At 41.5% G+C, this 17,644-nt stretch overlaps 1 protein-coding gene and 1 long non-coding RNA gene across 3 annotated transcripts in view; one reads left to right on the top strand and one right to left on the bottom strand.

Moving 5' to 3' along the window:
* The window catches only part of LOC107834619 (uncharacterized), an 8,323-nt gene extending 6,672 nt beyond the window's left edge, over positions 1 to 1,651 (bottom strand). The window contains exons 1-2 of the long non-coding RNA XR_001660425.1: positions 1,462 to 1,651; positions 68 to 73 (exon numbers count right to left, since the gene is read on the bottom strand). This is a non-coding gene — a long non-coding RNA (uncharacterized LOC107834619). The remainder of the gene's footprint in view (positions 1 to 67; positions 74 to 1,461) is intronic.
* LOC103130903 (multiple epidermal growth factor-like domains protein 10) overlaps positions 1 to 17,644 on the top strand; it is a 54,112-nt gene that overhangs the window by 13,535 nt on the left and 22,933 nt on the right. Inside the window, exons 4-5 of one of the 2 annotated variants that reach the window (XM_007542428.2) lie at positions 11,116 to 11,236; positions 16,650 to 16,793. In XM_007542428.2, coding sequence (XP_007542490.1) covers positions 11,116 to 11,236; positions 16,650 to 16,793 — 265 coding nt within the window. The remainder of the gene's footprint in view (positions 1 to 11,115; positions 11,237 to 16,649; positions 16,794 to 17,644) is intronic. The other variant, XM_016666279.1, reaches the window with a different exon arrangement.

Raw genomic sequence — 17,644 nt, 5'->3', positions numbered from 1 at the left:
TATATATATATATATATATATACTTTAATATCAAATTTTTACTTTAAATGCGATTTAATTTCTTCACCTGTGACTTAAGCACTTGAAGTGCTTAAGTCAAATGTTTCCTGAATGTTTACCACATTAAATTATTGAATGAGAGAAAACAGCCACTTCCAACTGTACACATATTTCTGCAGCCTTGCTGAGCTCCTCTCCCGGCGTTTCCTCCTCAGGTTCTCCAACTTGCTCCTCATCTACAGCCTCTGGAACTGTGTTTTCATTATTTACCTCTTCTGGGGTAAATAATAAAAACAGTCTCTGTGACTTGCTCCCCCACTTGTTGATGGTTTTGCTGTATCGCAAAATTGACGCCCATGTCGGTCCGATGTGGCGTTTACCTCGCAGTGACCCATATTCAGCACTGGAACCCAGTCTGGATTGAGCTCATCAATTTCATACGTCGGTTTGGCTTCAAGAGGACATATCAGATCACACATCAGTATGAATATTGTAAATTTGATAACACTAGTAAAATAGTTTATTTCACAATAATGGAATAACCTCGATGTCCACTGACAAAACTCGGACTATGCTACATAAACAATATTAGCCCGACCTAAACAAGGTTGACCCACTTAAATGAATTCAACAGAAACTGATCATGAGTACACTCGGACAAATTCATAGCAAAATAAATTATGACAACACTAACAAAGCGAATTTAGACACTCACCAGAATGGAAATGTCTGGAGCAAACTTGTAGGTATCTGGGGATGTTGGAGAACGTAATATCAGGACGTCTCAACTGCTGACACCGGTACATTACCGCGGTAAAGCTAGCCGGCCCCGACTCCAGCCGGCCCAGCACACAATATACAAGTGCGCGGTAACTCAAGACATTATGGTACACCCATTTACGTGCTGCTTTCACAATAAAAGCGCACATCCGGTCCATGTTAGACCTACTCAAAATAGGTTTCCAGCCACTGCATTTGCAAACAGAAAATAATATATGCTGAAAACTAATACAAAATCAAAACTAATCTCTCTCTCTCTCTCTCTCTCTCTCGTTGCAACAAGATCTGATGAGTAATTTCAAAATAAAAGACCATTAAAATAGTACTTTGGATCTGTTCCACCTAAGCTGCCGTGCCTATTGCTGAGAAACTCTCTGTTTCCAATGACTGCTACCACTTCTCGGTGACAGAGGGACACCTCTAGACCTCAGACAGTTGCAACTAGATCTGATGTGTAATTTCAAAATAAAACACTATCAAAAAAGTCATTTTTTAATCTTTTCCCCCTAAGTTGCCGTGCCCATTGCTGAAAAAATATCTGTTTCCAATGACTGCTACCACTTCTGGGTGACAGAGACCTCTACAACACAACCAGTAAACGTCAGATGTTATGCATAATTTCAACAATAAAAACCTCATGAAAAATCAAATTTTTAATTTTTTCCCACTAATTTGCCGTACTCATTGCTGAAAAACTTTGTTTCCAGTTACTTCTCTCACTTCTGGATGACAGAGGGAGACCTCTAGAAGACAACCAGAAAATATCACACACATTTGATATACAATTTCAAAATTAAATCCTTTTGAAATAAGACGTTTTTACTTTTATATTCAAAAATAAGTAGAAAATGTAAAGAGCTGCCTCACTCGTCATTTCGGGTTTAACTCAATCATGTTATTTATATACAGATTTTTCTATAATCTCATATATATATATATATATATATATATAAAAACCAGATTTAAAAAAAGTGACACTAAACAATTTGTGAATAAAAACTGAATGCAATGATGTGGAGGTGCCAATCTAATATTTTATTCGTAATAGAACATAGATGGCAGATCAAAAGTTTAATCTGAGTAAATGTAACATTTTACATAAAATATATGAATATTTTCACAGTGTCTACAAATCCCCCAAAAATTGGAACACGGCCATTTTTACCACTGTGTGGCATCTCCCCTTCATCTTACAACACTCAGACGTCTGGGGACAGAGGAGACGTCACTGCACCTCAAACAGGAATGCCACTGTCAAGGACATAACAGCATGGGCTCAGGAATACTTCCAGAAAGCATCGTCAGTGAACACAATCCACCGTGCCATCCGCCACTGCCAGCTGAAACTCTGCAGTACAAAGTGGAAGCCATTTCTAAGCAAGCTCCACAAGCTCAGCCGTTTGCACTGGGCCAGGAGTCATTTAAAATGGAGTGAGGCAAAATGGACTGTTCTGTGGTCAGATGAGTCACGATTTGAAGTTCTTTATGGAACACTGGGACGCCATGTCATCTGGACCAGAGAGGACAAGGATAACCCAAGTTATCAACGCTCCGTTCAGAAGTTGCATCACTGATGGTATGGGGTTGCATGAGTGCTTGTGGCCTGGGCAGCTTGCATGTCTGGAAAGGCCCCATTAATACAGAGAACTATGTTCAGGTTCTAGAACATATGCTCCCATCTAGACGTCATCTCTTTCAGGGAAGACCCTGCATTTTTCAACAAGATAATGCCAGACCACATTCTGCAGCAATCACAACATCAGGATCCGGGTACTGAAATGGCCAGCCTACAGTCCAGATCTTTCACCTATAGAGAACATTTGGTGTATCATAAAGAGGAAGGTGCAACAAAGAAGGCCCAAGACGATTGAACAGTCAGAGGCCTGTATTAGACATGAGTGGAGAGCAATTCTATTTCTAAACTCGAGAAACTGGTCTCCTCTGTCCCCAGATGTCTGAGTGTTGTAAGATGAAGGGGAGATGCCACACAGTGGTAAAAATGGCCGTGTTCCAATTTTTGGGGGATTTGTAGACACTGTGAAATTAATATATTTTATGTAAAATGTTACATTTACTCAGATTAAACTTTTGATCTACCATCTATGTTCTATTACAAATAAATTAGATGTTGGCACCTCCACATCATTGCATTCAGTTTTTATTCACAAATTGTTTAGTGTCACAACTTTTTTGAAATCTGGTTTGTATATATATATATATGTATATGTGGCGACACTAGATGGAAATTCAGATTTTGTGGAGGTTTAATTTTAGTAAGTTGCTCAACAACGCCACCCTGGGAATTTCACCCAGAGAATATTACCTCTTGTTTAAGGCACACAGGTTCAGTTATGCATAGATTAAAACATCTGAGACCGTTTCAAAATGATAAAAAAAACGTTTAATTCTTTTGAAAATTGTTTTTAAAACCAGTTTCTTTTTAAAAATTAAACTAAAGAAATCAAAGAAAAAAAGAGCTGCAGCAGTTGAGGTTACCGGCCGGAGGTGGCGCTATGAGGACGACATGCACCAAACACAGCAAATCAAAAAAAACCTTTAACACCAGACGCAGTGAGACCATAGACATAATATAAGGATAGACGCCTCATGCACCGCTCTCGCCTATTGTCGCTGACGAGATTTAGGGCGGCCATCTTGGAGCGGTACTCCACTCCACGTTATGCGTTTAGCAGGCACAATGACGTATCAGCGGATTTAATCGATCATAACACACTTTTTTGTTACTGTAAACCATATTCAAACATCTATCAAAGCAACGTTTATAAACAATTGTATTTTTTAAGTATGTTTTTAATACATAGTTCATCATATTTAAATATGTTTAATATTTAAATATATTCTATTCTAACAATAGAATAGGAATGGAATATTCTGATACGATGTATGAAGAGCATATTACAAAGCACACACCCGTTCATAATTTATTTAATAAATTTAGCAATATCAATATATATTTATGTAACTATACAAACACTAATCAATAAAGATTAATAATGGCACAAATAAATAATGATTAATATACACGTTTTTCAGCCGACGAGTCCAAAATCCGATGTGAGATTCATCAGTGCTGCAGTGAATCCGTCTCTCTTTATAGATTTCTCCCTCTTCTTCCTCACATCGTGTCTTTAGGAAATTTTCAAAACAAAAACGGAAGATTTAGGATGCATCTTACTTTTGACAGAGTGAAAGAATATAAATAATAGTCTTTACCACCTGTGTAAACTTTGCCGGTGAATGTTATAACACATANTACTTTATGTGGATGTTATTTTTAATGAACTAAACTAACTAAATCCAAAATCCAGGGAAAACAAGGAAATCCAAAACAATGAAACAGGAGACACGGGATAACAAAGGTACACGTGAAGATCTAAACCAGTGTTTCTCAACCCTGGTCCTCACCACCCCCCTGTCCTGCATGTTTTAGGTGCTTCCCTTCTGCCACACACCTGAATTGTATCTCTGGGTGATTATCAGGCTTCTGCAGTACTTGATGATCATGTAATAATTTGAATCAGTTGTTCTGGAATAGAGGCACATCTAAAACATGCAGAGTAGGGGGCGGTGAGAGTTGAGAAACACTGATCTAAGCAAAGAAAAAAACCTAACTTGAATTACTAAAGGAAGATATATATATATATATACTTTAACAATATCAAATTTTTACTTTAAATGCGATTAATTTCTTCACCTGTTTACATGCAACTTGAAGTGCTTAAATCAAATGTTTCCTGAATGTTTACCACATTAAATTATTGAATGAGAGAAAACAGCCACTTCCAACTGTACACATATTTCTGCAGCCTTGCTGAGCTCCTCTCCCAGCGTTTCCTCCTCAGCCTCTCGGTTATGCGATATTCGTTTTGAATGTTTGAATATACTGGAAATATATGTGGTTTGAGGCATGTGGTGCCTTTAAATAAAAATTCTGTTCTGAAGGTTACTTATCGCATCCTCTTTTGTTATGTGAAGTTCTGATTATGCAGATTATGCATTTTAGAACCGCATCAATTGTAGCACTTTAAAGAAGCCTACACTGGATTAGGTATTAATGTTCTGTGTAAAACTAAGAGTGTACTTTAAAAAGTAGCATTACAGTTTGCTTTAGCTTACTGTGAGGGACCAGGCAGTACAATATGCAGAACACAGGTGTTGAATTCAAAAAAGGTGGGTTTTTATTTACCCAAAAATATGAACAACGGTTAACATAACAATTAAACAGGCATGCCAATAAAAGAGGTCAACATAAATTACTAGACTCAAGACATAACTGACAAAACAACAAACTGACCTATCTGAAATGACACAGAAGGGGATTTAAATACAGGTTTAGCTAAACCATGTGGACACAATAGGGGAAAACAAAATGGCTGCCACCTGACAACTAACACAAACAATGAAATAAACCCAAAAACATCCCCCCAGCATGACACAGGTGGTTCAGTCCAATGAGGCCATCAGCAGTTCCCCAGTAACTTTGAAGAAGAGTTTATATTACAGACTGATGCTTCAGATAAGGGTCTGGGAGCTGTTCTCCTTCAGGAAACAACAGGAGGCCGTCGTCCAGTGGCATACATCAGCCGGAAACTGTTTCCACGGGAGGTTCGCTGTTCCACAGTGGAAAAGGAGATGTTGGCCATTAAGTGGGCTCTAGACTCCTTCCGTTACTACCTGTTGGGAAGAGACTTCACACTGGAGACGGATCATAAAGCACTGCAGTGGCTTAAAAAGATGAAGGATACGAATGGGCGAATTACCCGTTGGTACTTGGCCCTACAACCGTTCCAGTTCACTGTACGCCACATACCAGGAAAGGAGAACATCACGGCTGACTATCTCTCTCGCTGCACCAGCGAGAGTCCTGAAGAGGGGGGGTGTGTGATGGCAAGCCACACAGGGTGAGATCCACATTTCATTAATAGTTACTTTTCACTTTAGTTTGTTTTGTAAGTTTAAGTATTCTTTATATTTTCTTCAGTTTCCGGCTGATGTATGCCACTGGACGACGGCCTCCTGTTGTTTCCTGAAGGAGAACAGCTCCCAGACCCTTATCTGAAGCATCAGTCTGTAATATAAACTCTTCTTCAAAGTTACTGGGGAACTGCTGATGGCCTCATTGGACTGAACCACCTGTGTCATGCTGGGGGGATGTTTTTGGGTTTATTTCATTGTTTGTGTTAGTTGTCAGGTGGCAGCCATTTTGTTTTCCCCTATTGTGTCCACATGGTTTAGCTAAACCTGTATTTAAATCCCCTTCTGTGTCATTTCAGATAGGTCAGTTTGTTGTTTTGTCAGTTACGTCTTGAGTCTAGTAATTTATGTTGACCTCTTTTATTGGCATGCCTGTTTAATTGTTATGTTAACCTTTGTTCATATTTTTGGGTAAATAAAAACCCACCTTTTTTGAATTCAACACCTGTGTTCTGCATATTGTACTGCCTGGTCCCTCACAGTAAGCTAAAGCAAACTGTAATGCTACTTTTTAAAGTACACTCTTAGTTTTACACAGAACATTAATACCTAATCCAGTGTAGGCTTCTTTAAAGTGCTACAATTGATGCGGTTCTAAAATGCATAATCTGCATAATCAGAACTTCACATAACAAAAGAGGATGCGATAAGTAACCTTCAGAACAGAATTTTTATTTAAAGGCACCACATGCCTCAAACCACATATTTCCAGTATATTCAAACATTCAAAACAAATATCACATAACCATTCCTCAGAGAACTGGTCAAAAATAGGCCTTCAAAGTCAATATATAGTTTCACTAACACTGGAATAAAAATTGAAGACTTTCAGTTTACAGCAACATAAACTGGGTTTAACTCATTCATTTCTACAATCTTATGAACATAAAAGCACAGTTCTTAAAGAAATATCCATGCTTTGGGTATCATTAAACAAATCAAAGAAAAAGGACTTCCAAAATCTAAAATTCAACATGGCTGAAATAATGTGGAATTACCACATACCTGCACATATCTGAAAACATCGTCCACAGTTTGACAAGAGCTGTTTTGGATGTATGTACCATGGCGAAGGTATGTCTTATGGCCTTTAGATGTAGGATGAAGCACATGAACCAACAGAAGAATGCCTGGTTTTCCCAGCCTGGAGGAACAACAGGATAAATAGCAGACACATTAGCATAATAAACATTTTAAAGAGAAATGTGAGCAAAACTAACCAGACCCAGCTGTGTGTGTGTCACCATCACAGTCATTCAAAATACTTTGTCCACCCGGTTTACCCTCGAGAGCATTTTTCACCACCTACAACATAAAGCATAAAAATGTCAGAAATAATTACCATGAACACAACTCAGACATTAGGCATTATAGAAATTAGTCAGTTTATAGAAACATTCTGGACAGCATTTCTTCTACCAACCTGTCAGAAGAAATGTGTTGAAGTCATCATAACAGGCTTCAGGCTTAATGAAGAAAAAAAGAGGCAGCCAATATGTCATTATTTATTATCATTATTATTTATAGAGACAAAAACATTTTGGCTTAGCTTTGATCACATAGATCCACCGGTCCAGCACAGCCACTCCGCCCATTATGCCGTCTATAGCCGAAAACTTCAAGAAAACGACTTCGCAGCTAAATAATGTTAACTCAAACGGTCTTTCTGACAGTTTTAATGTTCGTTTAACCACCCGACACCCCGTGCTACACCTGCTTGGCTAGCTTTAGCTGCTAACAAAAACAATAAACCAAGGATGCTCACGTCCAGTCCTCAAGAGCTACCGTCCTGCAACTTTTCGATACATCTTTACTCCAACAGACCAGGATCATCTTTGAACAGACCTGCTTACCAGCCTTTAATTTGATTCAGGTGTGTTAATTGCTGCAGGGAAGCATCTGAAAGTTGCAGGATGGCAGCTCTCAAGGACTGGACTTGAGCACCCCTGTACTGAACAGTCGTACTGCAATATCCAAACAAATAAACTTACGTTAAGACGGTAAGCATAAGTTAATACTCTTGCGCAAACAGAAAGTTAATGCATTCATAAAAAATAATCAAAATCAAAAACATGATAATCTTAACATGGAACTTATCTTGCTTTGTTTTTTTGTTTTTTAAATAGATCTTTATTGAGATACAGAATACATAACAGTATAAACACAGCATACATTGTAGTATAATGTCCGCCAGGGCGTTACAAACACTGAGACAATACATCACCATTACGGCACCCCTTCTGACGGCTGAAGGGAAGAACTGTTCCTCAGCCCAATGGTTTTGCTCTGGATGCTCCTCAGCCTCCTGCCTGAGGGGAGTGGCTGGAACAGTCTGTGTGCAGGATGGGTGGAGTCCATTGTGCTGTGTAGAGGTCCAAGGTGGAGGGAAGGCTGCTCCCCACAGTCGTTGTACAGCCTTAACCATCCTCTGCAGATCCATCCTGTCAGAAGTAGAGCAGCTGCTGTGCCACACGGGGACGCAGGTGCACAGAACGCTCTCTGCCACACAGCGATAAAAGCTCCTCAGGGCTGAGTTGCCAGTACTGAGGGTGATGGAGGAGAAGATGGTGTTGTGGATCTGAGGTATGTTGGTCAGGAAGTCCAGAAAACATTTCCCCAGTTTGGAACTCAGTCCATTAAAGGACAGTTTCTGCACCAGCATCTGTGGGATGATGGTGTTGAAGGCTGAGGAGAAATCCAGAAAGAGCAGACAGATGTAAGTTACTGCTCTCCAGGTGGGTGAGGGCTTTGTGGATTACTGATGAAATGGCATCAGCAGTGGAACAGTTCTTCCTGTAGGTGTACTGATGGGGGTCCACAGTGACATCGATGGAGTCCTTGAAGTGATTCATGACTATCAATGTTAAGGCTATAGGTTGGTAGTCATTCAGGCTCATCACTGTAGAGCACTTGGGAACAGGGACAATGTGCCACACGCACATTGTCCCTGGCGGTCATTAAGCGGGTGGGCACAGATGACGGTGACAGTGAGGTGTTGACGATATCCGCCAACACCTCAGACAGCTGATGTGCACAGTCTCTCAGTACTCAGTACATGTTGGTGGGGTTTGCAGGCTTACAAGGGTTGATTTCCTGGAGGGACTTCTTCACATCTGCTGTGGTCACACAGAGAGGTCACGCAAGGTGGTGGTATTAGTCTGGTGCTGAGGGAGGTGTTAGGATTCTCGAAGCGGGTGTAGAATTTAAGTGCATCTGGCAGTGAGGAGTCCCTTGGACATTGTGCATCCTTGATGTTGTAGTTAATGATGCATTTGATGCCCTTCCACATGCGCTGGGGGTCGTTGGTGGTGAAGTGACTGAATTTTCTGGGTGTCTGTGGCTTTGGCCCTCACAATGCCTGCAGCCAGTTCTTTTCTTTTCGAAATGTTGATGCCTCACCTGTCCTTAATGCAGTGTCCCTAACTTTCAGCAGAGCTCTCACCTAACCCTGACCATTCAGTCAGGGTTTCTGGTTTGGGTAACAGGTTACGTCCTGGTGGTGATGACATCATCAGCATACTTGGAGATGAAGCCAAGAACAGAGGAGGTGTATTCCTCCAGGTCCACCTCTCCTTCATAATTAGCCACCTCTCTGAAGACCTGCCAGTCTGTGCACTGAAAACAGTCCTGGAGCACATAGGCTGCATCCCTGGGCCACACAGTGACTGTCTTCTTCGTTGGCTTTATCCGTCTCATCAGTGGACGATATGCTGGCGCCAGCAGGATGGAGATGTGGTCAGAGAGGCCAAGATGGGGGCGAAGAAGAGCTCTGTACGCACCGTCAATGTTAGATTACGCACATTCCAGAGTGTTGTCTCACCGTGTAGGAAAGGTGACGTGCCGGTAAAAACTGGGCAGGCTGTCCGTCAGTTTCACGGGGGTAAAGTCCCCCGCAACTACGTAAAATGCCTCCGGGTGTTTCATCTGCAGTGAGCTAATGGTGTCATGTAGTTCATTGCTGCATGCTACATGCTTCATTGTCGTTATCACCTGGTGAGATGTAAACTATGGTGAAAACCTCAGTAAACTCTCGAGGCAGATAGTACGGCCGGCATTTCACTGTCATAAGTTCTATTGCCTCAGAACAGCAGCTTTTAACCAGTCCACAGTTCATACACCAGCCTTCATTCACATACATACAGAGTCCTCCCCCCGTGTTTTTTCCGACTATTGGTGGCGGCCTGCTCAGAATAACTGAATACCATTGATCTGGAAGGCTGAGTCTGGCATGTTGCTGTTAAGTCAGGTTTCTGTTAGGCAAAGAGCGGCACAGTTCTTCATCTCAGCCTCAGATGTAACAAATACACTTTGTTATCCAGTGAGCAGACATTGATCAGAAAGAGTCGGAACAGGTGGCTTCCTAGCTTTCACCTGGGTCAATGCTCCTGCCCGCTTCCCCCTCTTCTGTTTTTGGGGACAGTATTTTGTTTTTACTATTGCTCCTTGCAACCTGCTGCGTCAGTCCACTGATCTGAGGAGCTGCTGACTCCCAAGTGCAGATTTCAGCCTCGGTGATATATTAACAGCTGAACTGTCTCCAATGGCCATCAGTTCGGCCGAGCTGTACTTCAGTCGTAAAGTTGTCACTAAACTCTTACCCAAAGCAGCCTCGTAGATGTTAAAATAGGGTTTAATCTGGGGAACTTGAGAAGCTGCTGCACCTCTGTGCGCCACCATAGCAATTGATAATCAATTGGAATATATGTGTGATTGAATGGAAGGGAATTCGTTGTAAAGTGCTTTGTGATATCTGTTGTGACTTGATGCTATATAATTAAACTGAAATGAAATGAATTGGAAAAACACATTTTTATCATCATTACAGGCTAAATATTTCCAGACATATTAAGATGAGATTTGCCAGCTCGAAGCATAATGGATGCCATCCCACAGCAATGTGTGAGCACTCACAAAGAGCAACAGCAACCACCTGTTGCAGTTGGTTGTAGTTTTGACAGTATGTTTTGTTTATTCAAGTTCAAACATTCCATCCCATAAACCACACCAAATAGGGGTCATTGGCAGAATAAGCTGGTAGGCATTGGCAGAGGAGATCTTTTTCATAGGCACAACCCTCTGATTAGTTTTACTTACAAATGTGCCACAATCTAAAGAGAAGTAGTCTGTCCAACAGTGAAAAATTTTATTGTGCAGTTTCAATAATGATATACAGACAAATTTTGCACATTTTTGCACTAAAAAATTACAATAATGTTAAATAGAGAAAGCACTGGCTGCATTGAACAACCAAACCTTGACAAAATGATCTGTTACTTTAAAAATAACTAAGTAAAATAGTTTTTGCACTCAGAGCCTCTGTTTATCCATTCAATTCCCCAGGGTTCCAAGTGTGCAGTACCATGCCCAGCTGGGGCATATGGAGTAAACTGTTCTGCAACCTGTAAATGTAAGAACGGAGTCCAGTGCTCCCCTGTTGATGGATCCTGTCCCTGTAAACCAGGTGAGGAGAAAGGAACAGATGAGATGGAGGTAATGAGAAAAAAGAAAGAAAGAAAGGTTAATGGAACAATGACCAGCGAATATATGATTCATGCATGGTATTTTTATTTCTGTGTTGCCCTGCGATGGATTGACGACCTGTTCAGTGTGTATCCCGCCTTTGCCCAATGACCGATAAGTGTGTTGGATCGCAGCTTAAACAGCTACAATACTTAAACAGTATTGTAGGACCAAACTTTGCAGGCGAAGTTTGTAATATTTCAACATCTCATTTCATATTCATAGGAAAGCTTATTTTTCAGGTAACTGACAATTTGAATGGAGAGAAAATTGGCATATTTAAAAACGGAATGGCAAGGAATTAAAAGTCAGTTGTTAGATGAAACACTGATCCAATTTAAATTGTAAGCCCATTTATCCCCATATTAGGGGACACATCATTGTGTCCCCTAATTGTGCACATCACCTTCAGTGATTTGCACATCACTGAAGGTGATGTGCACAATGCTTTACTTTTTCCTGGATCCCAGCAAACTTCCACATATCCATCCATTTATTTTGCTTATCCGGAGTTGGGTTGTGAGGGTAGCAGCCTAAGTAAGGAGACCCAGACTTCCCTCTCTGACTTCCCTCTTTGGGCTGGAGAGAGGGAAATAGGATCGCCTTGGGAATCCCAGGGGAATCCCAAGGTGTCCCATACTCCCTCCAGAGTGTCCTGGTTCTTCCCCTGGGTCTCCACCACCCAAGTGGGATGTGCCCAGAACACATCACCAGGGAGACATCCAGGAGGCATGCTGACCAGGTGCATGAGCCACCTCAACTAGTTCCACTCAGCATGAAAGAGCATTGGCTCTACTCTGAGCCCCTCCTGTGCTTCCCACCCGCTCTCTAAAGGAGAGCCCAGACACCCTATGGAGTAAACTAATTTTGGCCACTTGTATCCATGACCTTGTTCTTTGATCCAACAATCATGACCATAGATGAGGGTAGGAACATAGATCAACTGGTAAATTGAGAGCTTTGCTTTTTGACTCAGCTCTCTCTTAACCATGACAGACCAGTACAGCGGGAGATTGATAGGCGCCGTCTGCAGTAAAGTGGGTACTTTACTGCAGACGGCGCCCATCAATCTCCCGCTAAATTTTCATGAGCAAGATCCTGCTTGAATAAGAACTCCTCTTGGGGCAAGACATCCTACCCAACCTAGAGAAGGCAGTCTACCCTTTTCTGGCTCAAGACCATGGCCTTGGATTTGGAGGCACGGATTCTCATGCCAGCTGCTTTACACTTGGCTGCGAATTGCTCCAGCGAAAGCTGTAGATCACGACCTAATGAAACCAATAAGAACACATCATCTGCAAAAAGTAGAGATGCAATCCTAAGGCCACCAAAATGGGCACCCTGAACTCTTTGTCTCCACCTAGAAAGTCTGTCCATAAAACTAATGAACAGAATCAGTGACAAAGGGCAGTCTTGGTTGAGTCCAACTTTCAGCGGAAATGTCTTACTCCCAGCAATGTGGACCAGACTCTGACACGTGTCGTACAGGTAACTAACAGTTTGTATAAAAGAGCCCAGTACTCCAGACTCTACGAGCACCTCCTACAGGGCTCCCTGAGGGACATGGTCAAGTGCATTCTCCAAGTACACACAAAACATATAGACCTGTTGGGCGAACTCCAGGTCCCTGCTAGACCTGGAGTTGAGCTGGTCCAGTGTCCACAACTGAAAACAACCCCACACTGTTTTCTTCCTGAAGCTAAGGTTCGACTATCTGATGGACCCTCCTTTCCAGGACCTCTGGAATAGACCTTGCCATGGAGGCCTCAGAGAGTTACCCCTCTGTAGTTGGAGGGGGTGGTGGTCCTTTTTGAATAGGGAGACCACCACTCCGTTCTCCCAATTCAGGGGAACTATTCCTGCAATACTGCAGAGCAGTGTCAACCAACACAACCCTACAACATCCAGAATTTTAAGGAACTCTGGGTGAATCTCATTCACCCCTGGGGCCCTTGGCAACCTCATCACCAGAGATTGTGAGCTCGACCCAAAGTCCCCAGGCTCCACTTCCTAAATAGAAGGCTTGTTGGTGGGATTGAGGAGGTCTTCAAAGTATTCTGCCCACCGGCTCACAACATCCTGAGTTAAGGTCAGTAGCCCATTATCCCCAATATAAACAGTGTTGGTGCTCTACTGCTTTCGCCATGAATCCGGGCAAAAATCTTTCTCTATGGCCTCTTCTCCCATGCCTGAGGTTTTGCCTTAGCAACCACATGCATGCCGTTTGTACTGCTGGTACTCATCAGCGGCTTCCTTCTTCAGCTTGATAGTATTCCTCACCGAAGGTGTTCATCAGGGGGTTTGAGGGTTACTGTTGCAAAAGGTACTGACAATCTTGCGCAATTTGCGCAAGATTGTCAGTAAGTCAGATAAGTTAACTTGACAATGGAGTCACAGAACATGGTCCACTCAGACTCAATGTCCCCCTCTTCCCCATGAACGGGTTCAAAGTTCTCTCGGAGGTGATGTTAATTTAATTCAGAAGAGTAATTAAAAATCTTTTGACTCGTTTTTATTCTCTCTTCTGCCTGGATTCCTCGGTGTCGTCATTGTGCAACTGAGCCACAAAGACAAACACTTTCCAAGTACAATCATAAGCGCTTGTACTTGGACAAGCGCTTTCCAAGTACAATCATTGTACTTTCCAAGTACGATCATATTAGACAAACAAACTACTTAAGCTGACGTTACTCATAATAAAATCACAAACCAGAATCCAACCCAGTATTTACCTTACTACACAGACATTGACACACCAAAACAAACTTACGGGGAAGCATTTCACCATTCCCCGGAGACGGCATCACTGCTAAACCCGGATCGATCTGAAGTTAAGGTTCTTATACTTTTAAAGGAAGGGCGTGTTTTCCTTCTCTGCTGTATTCAAATTAGGAGACTGTCCTTAGCTAAGTTGACCATGTTCCAGTAGAAACCTGTTTTTTTTTTAAATCAAAGAGGTGTTATTTTCTTTTGAGTGGAGACAGATGTTTTTATAACTGTATCAGGGTGGAAGCTCTGGTTTGGCAACAAGACCAGATTGTTTTACACCAGCTGTTAAATCTTATCAAGGTGGTCAAAAGGTTAAAGTCGCACACAGAGCCACAACCCCCTGTGAATGCCTGCTCAGTCCACAGAGACTGTGAACTGTGCTTACATAGAGCTGTGTTTTAAATGATAGAGAACTACAAGCAAAATTATTTTAATTCAACTTAGTGTATTATGTTTCAATAGAAATATCCTACATAAGAGATTACGCTGATTGAACCATGGATATAATTTGGAGCCGAATTTTCTTATTTAAAGCACTATTAATTTGATCTAATATAATCAAGTCTAAAAACTAGCATATTTTAATTTTATTTTCTTAACAGTGGGGGAAATTTTAACAGACATTCCTCTCTCATTATACATTATACATTGGACATTGGACTCTCATTATACATTTGGGCATGCCAGGTCTGACCACCATCCTTCCCCACCACTGGAGCCAATTGATCACCACATAGTGGTCAGTGGACAGCTCCACACCTCTCTTCACCCGAGTGTGCAAGACATGTCACCGCAGATCTGATGAGACAACAACAAAATCTATCATCAAACTGCTGCCAAAGGTGTCCTGGTGCCAAGAGCACATATGGACACCCTTATGATTGAATGTGGTGTCCGTTATGGACAATAGGTGATAAGCACAGAAATTAAACAACAGAACACCACTTGGGTTCAGTTCAGGGGGAATATTGCTCTCAACCACCCCCTCCAGGTCTCACTGTCATTGTAGTCCCCCAGCAGAACAGGAGTCCCCGGGAAGAGCATTCTCCAGTTCCCTCTCCACGGATTCCATAAAGGCTGGGTAATCTGAACTGTTGCTTGGTCACATAAGCACAAACAGTCAGAACCAGTTGTAAGCAGAGGGAGGCTACCTTCTCGTTCACTGGGGTGAACCCTAACGTTTAGGCACCAAGATGGGGAGTAACAAATATGCCCACTCCTGCCAGGGACCTCTCAGCAGGTGTAACTCCAGAGAGAAAGGGTGTCCAACCCCTCACAAGGTGGCTGGTTCCAGAGCCTGAACCATAACGTTGAGGTGAGACCAACTATTTCTAGCCGGAACCTCTCAATCTCACGCATCAGCTCAGGTTCCTTCCCACTATAGAGGTGACATTCCATATCCCAAGAGCCAACTTCTGTAGCTGAGGATCAGGGGCCTCATGCATAAAAGAGTGCGCAGTTTTCACACTAAAATTTGGCGTACGGACAAATTTAGAAAAGTGCATTTCTGCATGTGCACGATCCCTCTATTGCTTTTGTTTTAATTGGTAATGATGCCAAAAGTCATCATTATCATACTCTCCTTCTGTCTGGAGACATGTAGGGACAGTGACAAGAAAAGGTAGAGAGCTGGCTGAGATGATGCCCAATAGCTCCTCAAGGTTTCCTCCAGAAAATTAGCTAATTTCAATGTTTCAGACGCCTGGGCGTCATCCAGCAGCCCATCGTGTTTTTGAGTTAAATAATGTTTAAAGTTGACAGGAAATTTGAAAATATCACTTGATGATCGTGTTATTGAAAGATTGGAAGATTAACACCTGAACATCAATTATAAAGTCTTAAAAATTTAAACATTTTAAAAAGACTGAAATAAAAAGAAATGCAATAAGCAAGCCAGGTGGGGGCACAGGTAAAGACTGGTGGCCCGCCAGGCCACTATACTAAGGGAAACCCTGCTCCTATCATTTGACCAGGATTTATGCTGTGTTGATAGGGAGAGAAATAGAGTAGGGGTAGTTCTGAAGTAGCTCCTTGGCAAGTAATGTAGTCTAGATGAAAAGAGTAGATAGTGATTCGTCTGAAGGTAAAAATTTATGGTAATAGTTAATGTAGTATTGTCAGTTGTTATGCTTGGATGTGAAGAGAGAGAAATTCTAGAAAGACATTGATGAAGTGATGGAGTATTCCTAGAGAAGAAATAGTGGTGTTTGGAGCAGATCTGAATGGACATGTTTGTAAAGGAAACAGAGGAGATGATAAAGTGATGGGCAGGTTTGGTGTCAAGGAATGGAAATTTTATGATGGATTGTGTTTTAAATATTTTGTTTTTGTATGTGTCAAAATCCATAGGCAAAATCTTTTGTAAAAACAATACATTTCAAGAGTGAGTGCCTGTAAGTTCCAAACCCAATAATAACTACTTGCAGTTCTAGTTCCTTTTAAATATGTGATAAAATATAAAATATATGATTGGATTGATTTGTAAAGCACCTTTTCATTTGAGATGAATCTGCACATTGTAAATAAAATTAACGGATCTGAAATGTGTCCTCTGAAGTAACAGAAATGTAAATGTGTGTGGGCAGGTCACTGTGACAATGTGTGTGCAGAAGGATGGTGGGGGACAAACTGTTCGCTGCTGTGTAATTGTAAGAATGGGACTTCCTGTTCTCCAGACAAAGGAACCTGTAAGTGTGCACCTGGATACAGGGGCATCTTCTGTCAGAAAAGTAAGTACATTATTAGCATCTCTTAACACTACAAGATCTTCATATAACATTGGACAGTTTTTTTTTTCTTTTTTAAACATGCTTTTATATTCTTCCTTAGGTGAATGTGAATCATTCACTTCTGGTCAATATAAAGTAGAACTGCAATGCTTTGGTCTGAATTCCTGGTTATTGTAGCTCCACAGATTACCTCTGTACCTCTGTTCTTAGGTGTTTAGAGCAACTCATTTTGCTGCGGTCTTTTTAAATGTGAATGAGACACTTCACGCCTTGCCTCCCTCCAAGGTTGCAATGTGGACAGAGTGGAATGGGTCTCCTCTACTCTGATTGTTGGTGAAGGTATGGGGTTGAACGCATTACTGTGCGAGACTGTGCAGTGCTGAGGAAAACGAGAGAAGCTAATGGTGTCTAATGACCAATCTCGCTGCTCGCTCAGGCTGCAGACGAGTGGCAGAATAAATAAATAGGTAGATTTATCACTAGTTGTTGTTTTGAAGAAAAAAACTCACGAAGGGAATCTTAAAAATCCATAAACATAGTCCCAAAAACTAAATAACTCGAAGCTTAGGGACGAAGGAGATAAGTTGACCACAGTGCTTCTTTCGTCCTGAACTCCCCAGCCACCCCCTCTGCTTATCCCTTCACTTGACCTTGTCTCTTGGCTCTGCCACCTTTGCTGGAATTTTCCCAAATTTGCCATGGGCGGTGTTTAGCTTTCAGAGGTTGATCACAACATGCTTTCAAAAGAATGGCTGTTGATTTTATTAGTTTGGTTTTCTATTAAAATCTGTCTACATAGATTGTTCCTATATATACAAAAAAAAAAAAAAATTCCCTTCTCAAAAAAAAAA

Source organism: Poecilia formosa, unplaced genomic scaffold (genome assembly GCF_000485575.1).
Source record: "Poecilia formosa unplaced genomic scaffold, Poecilia_formosa-5.1.2 Scaffold690, whole genome shotgun sequence".
NCBI classification, from domain to species: Eukaryota; Metazoa; Chordata; class Actinopteri; order Cyprinodontiformes; family Poeciliidae; genus Poecilia; species Poecilia formosa.
This window is presented reverse-complemented; position numbering and strand designations above follow the sequence as displayed.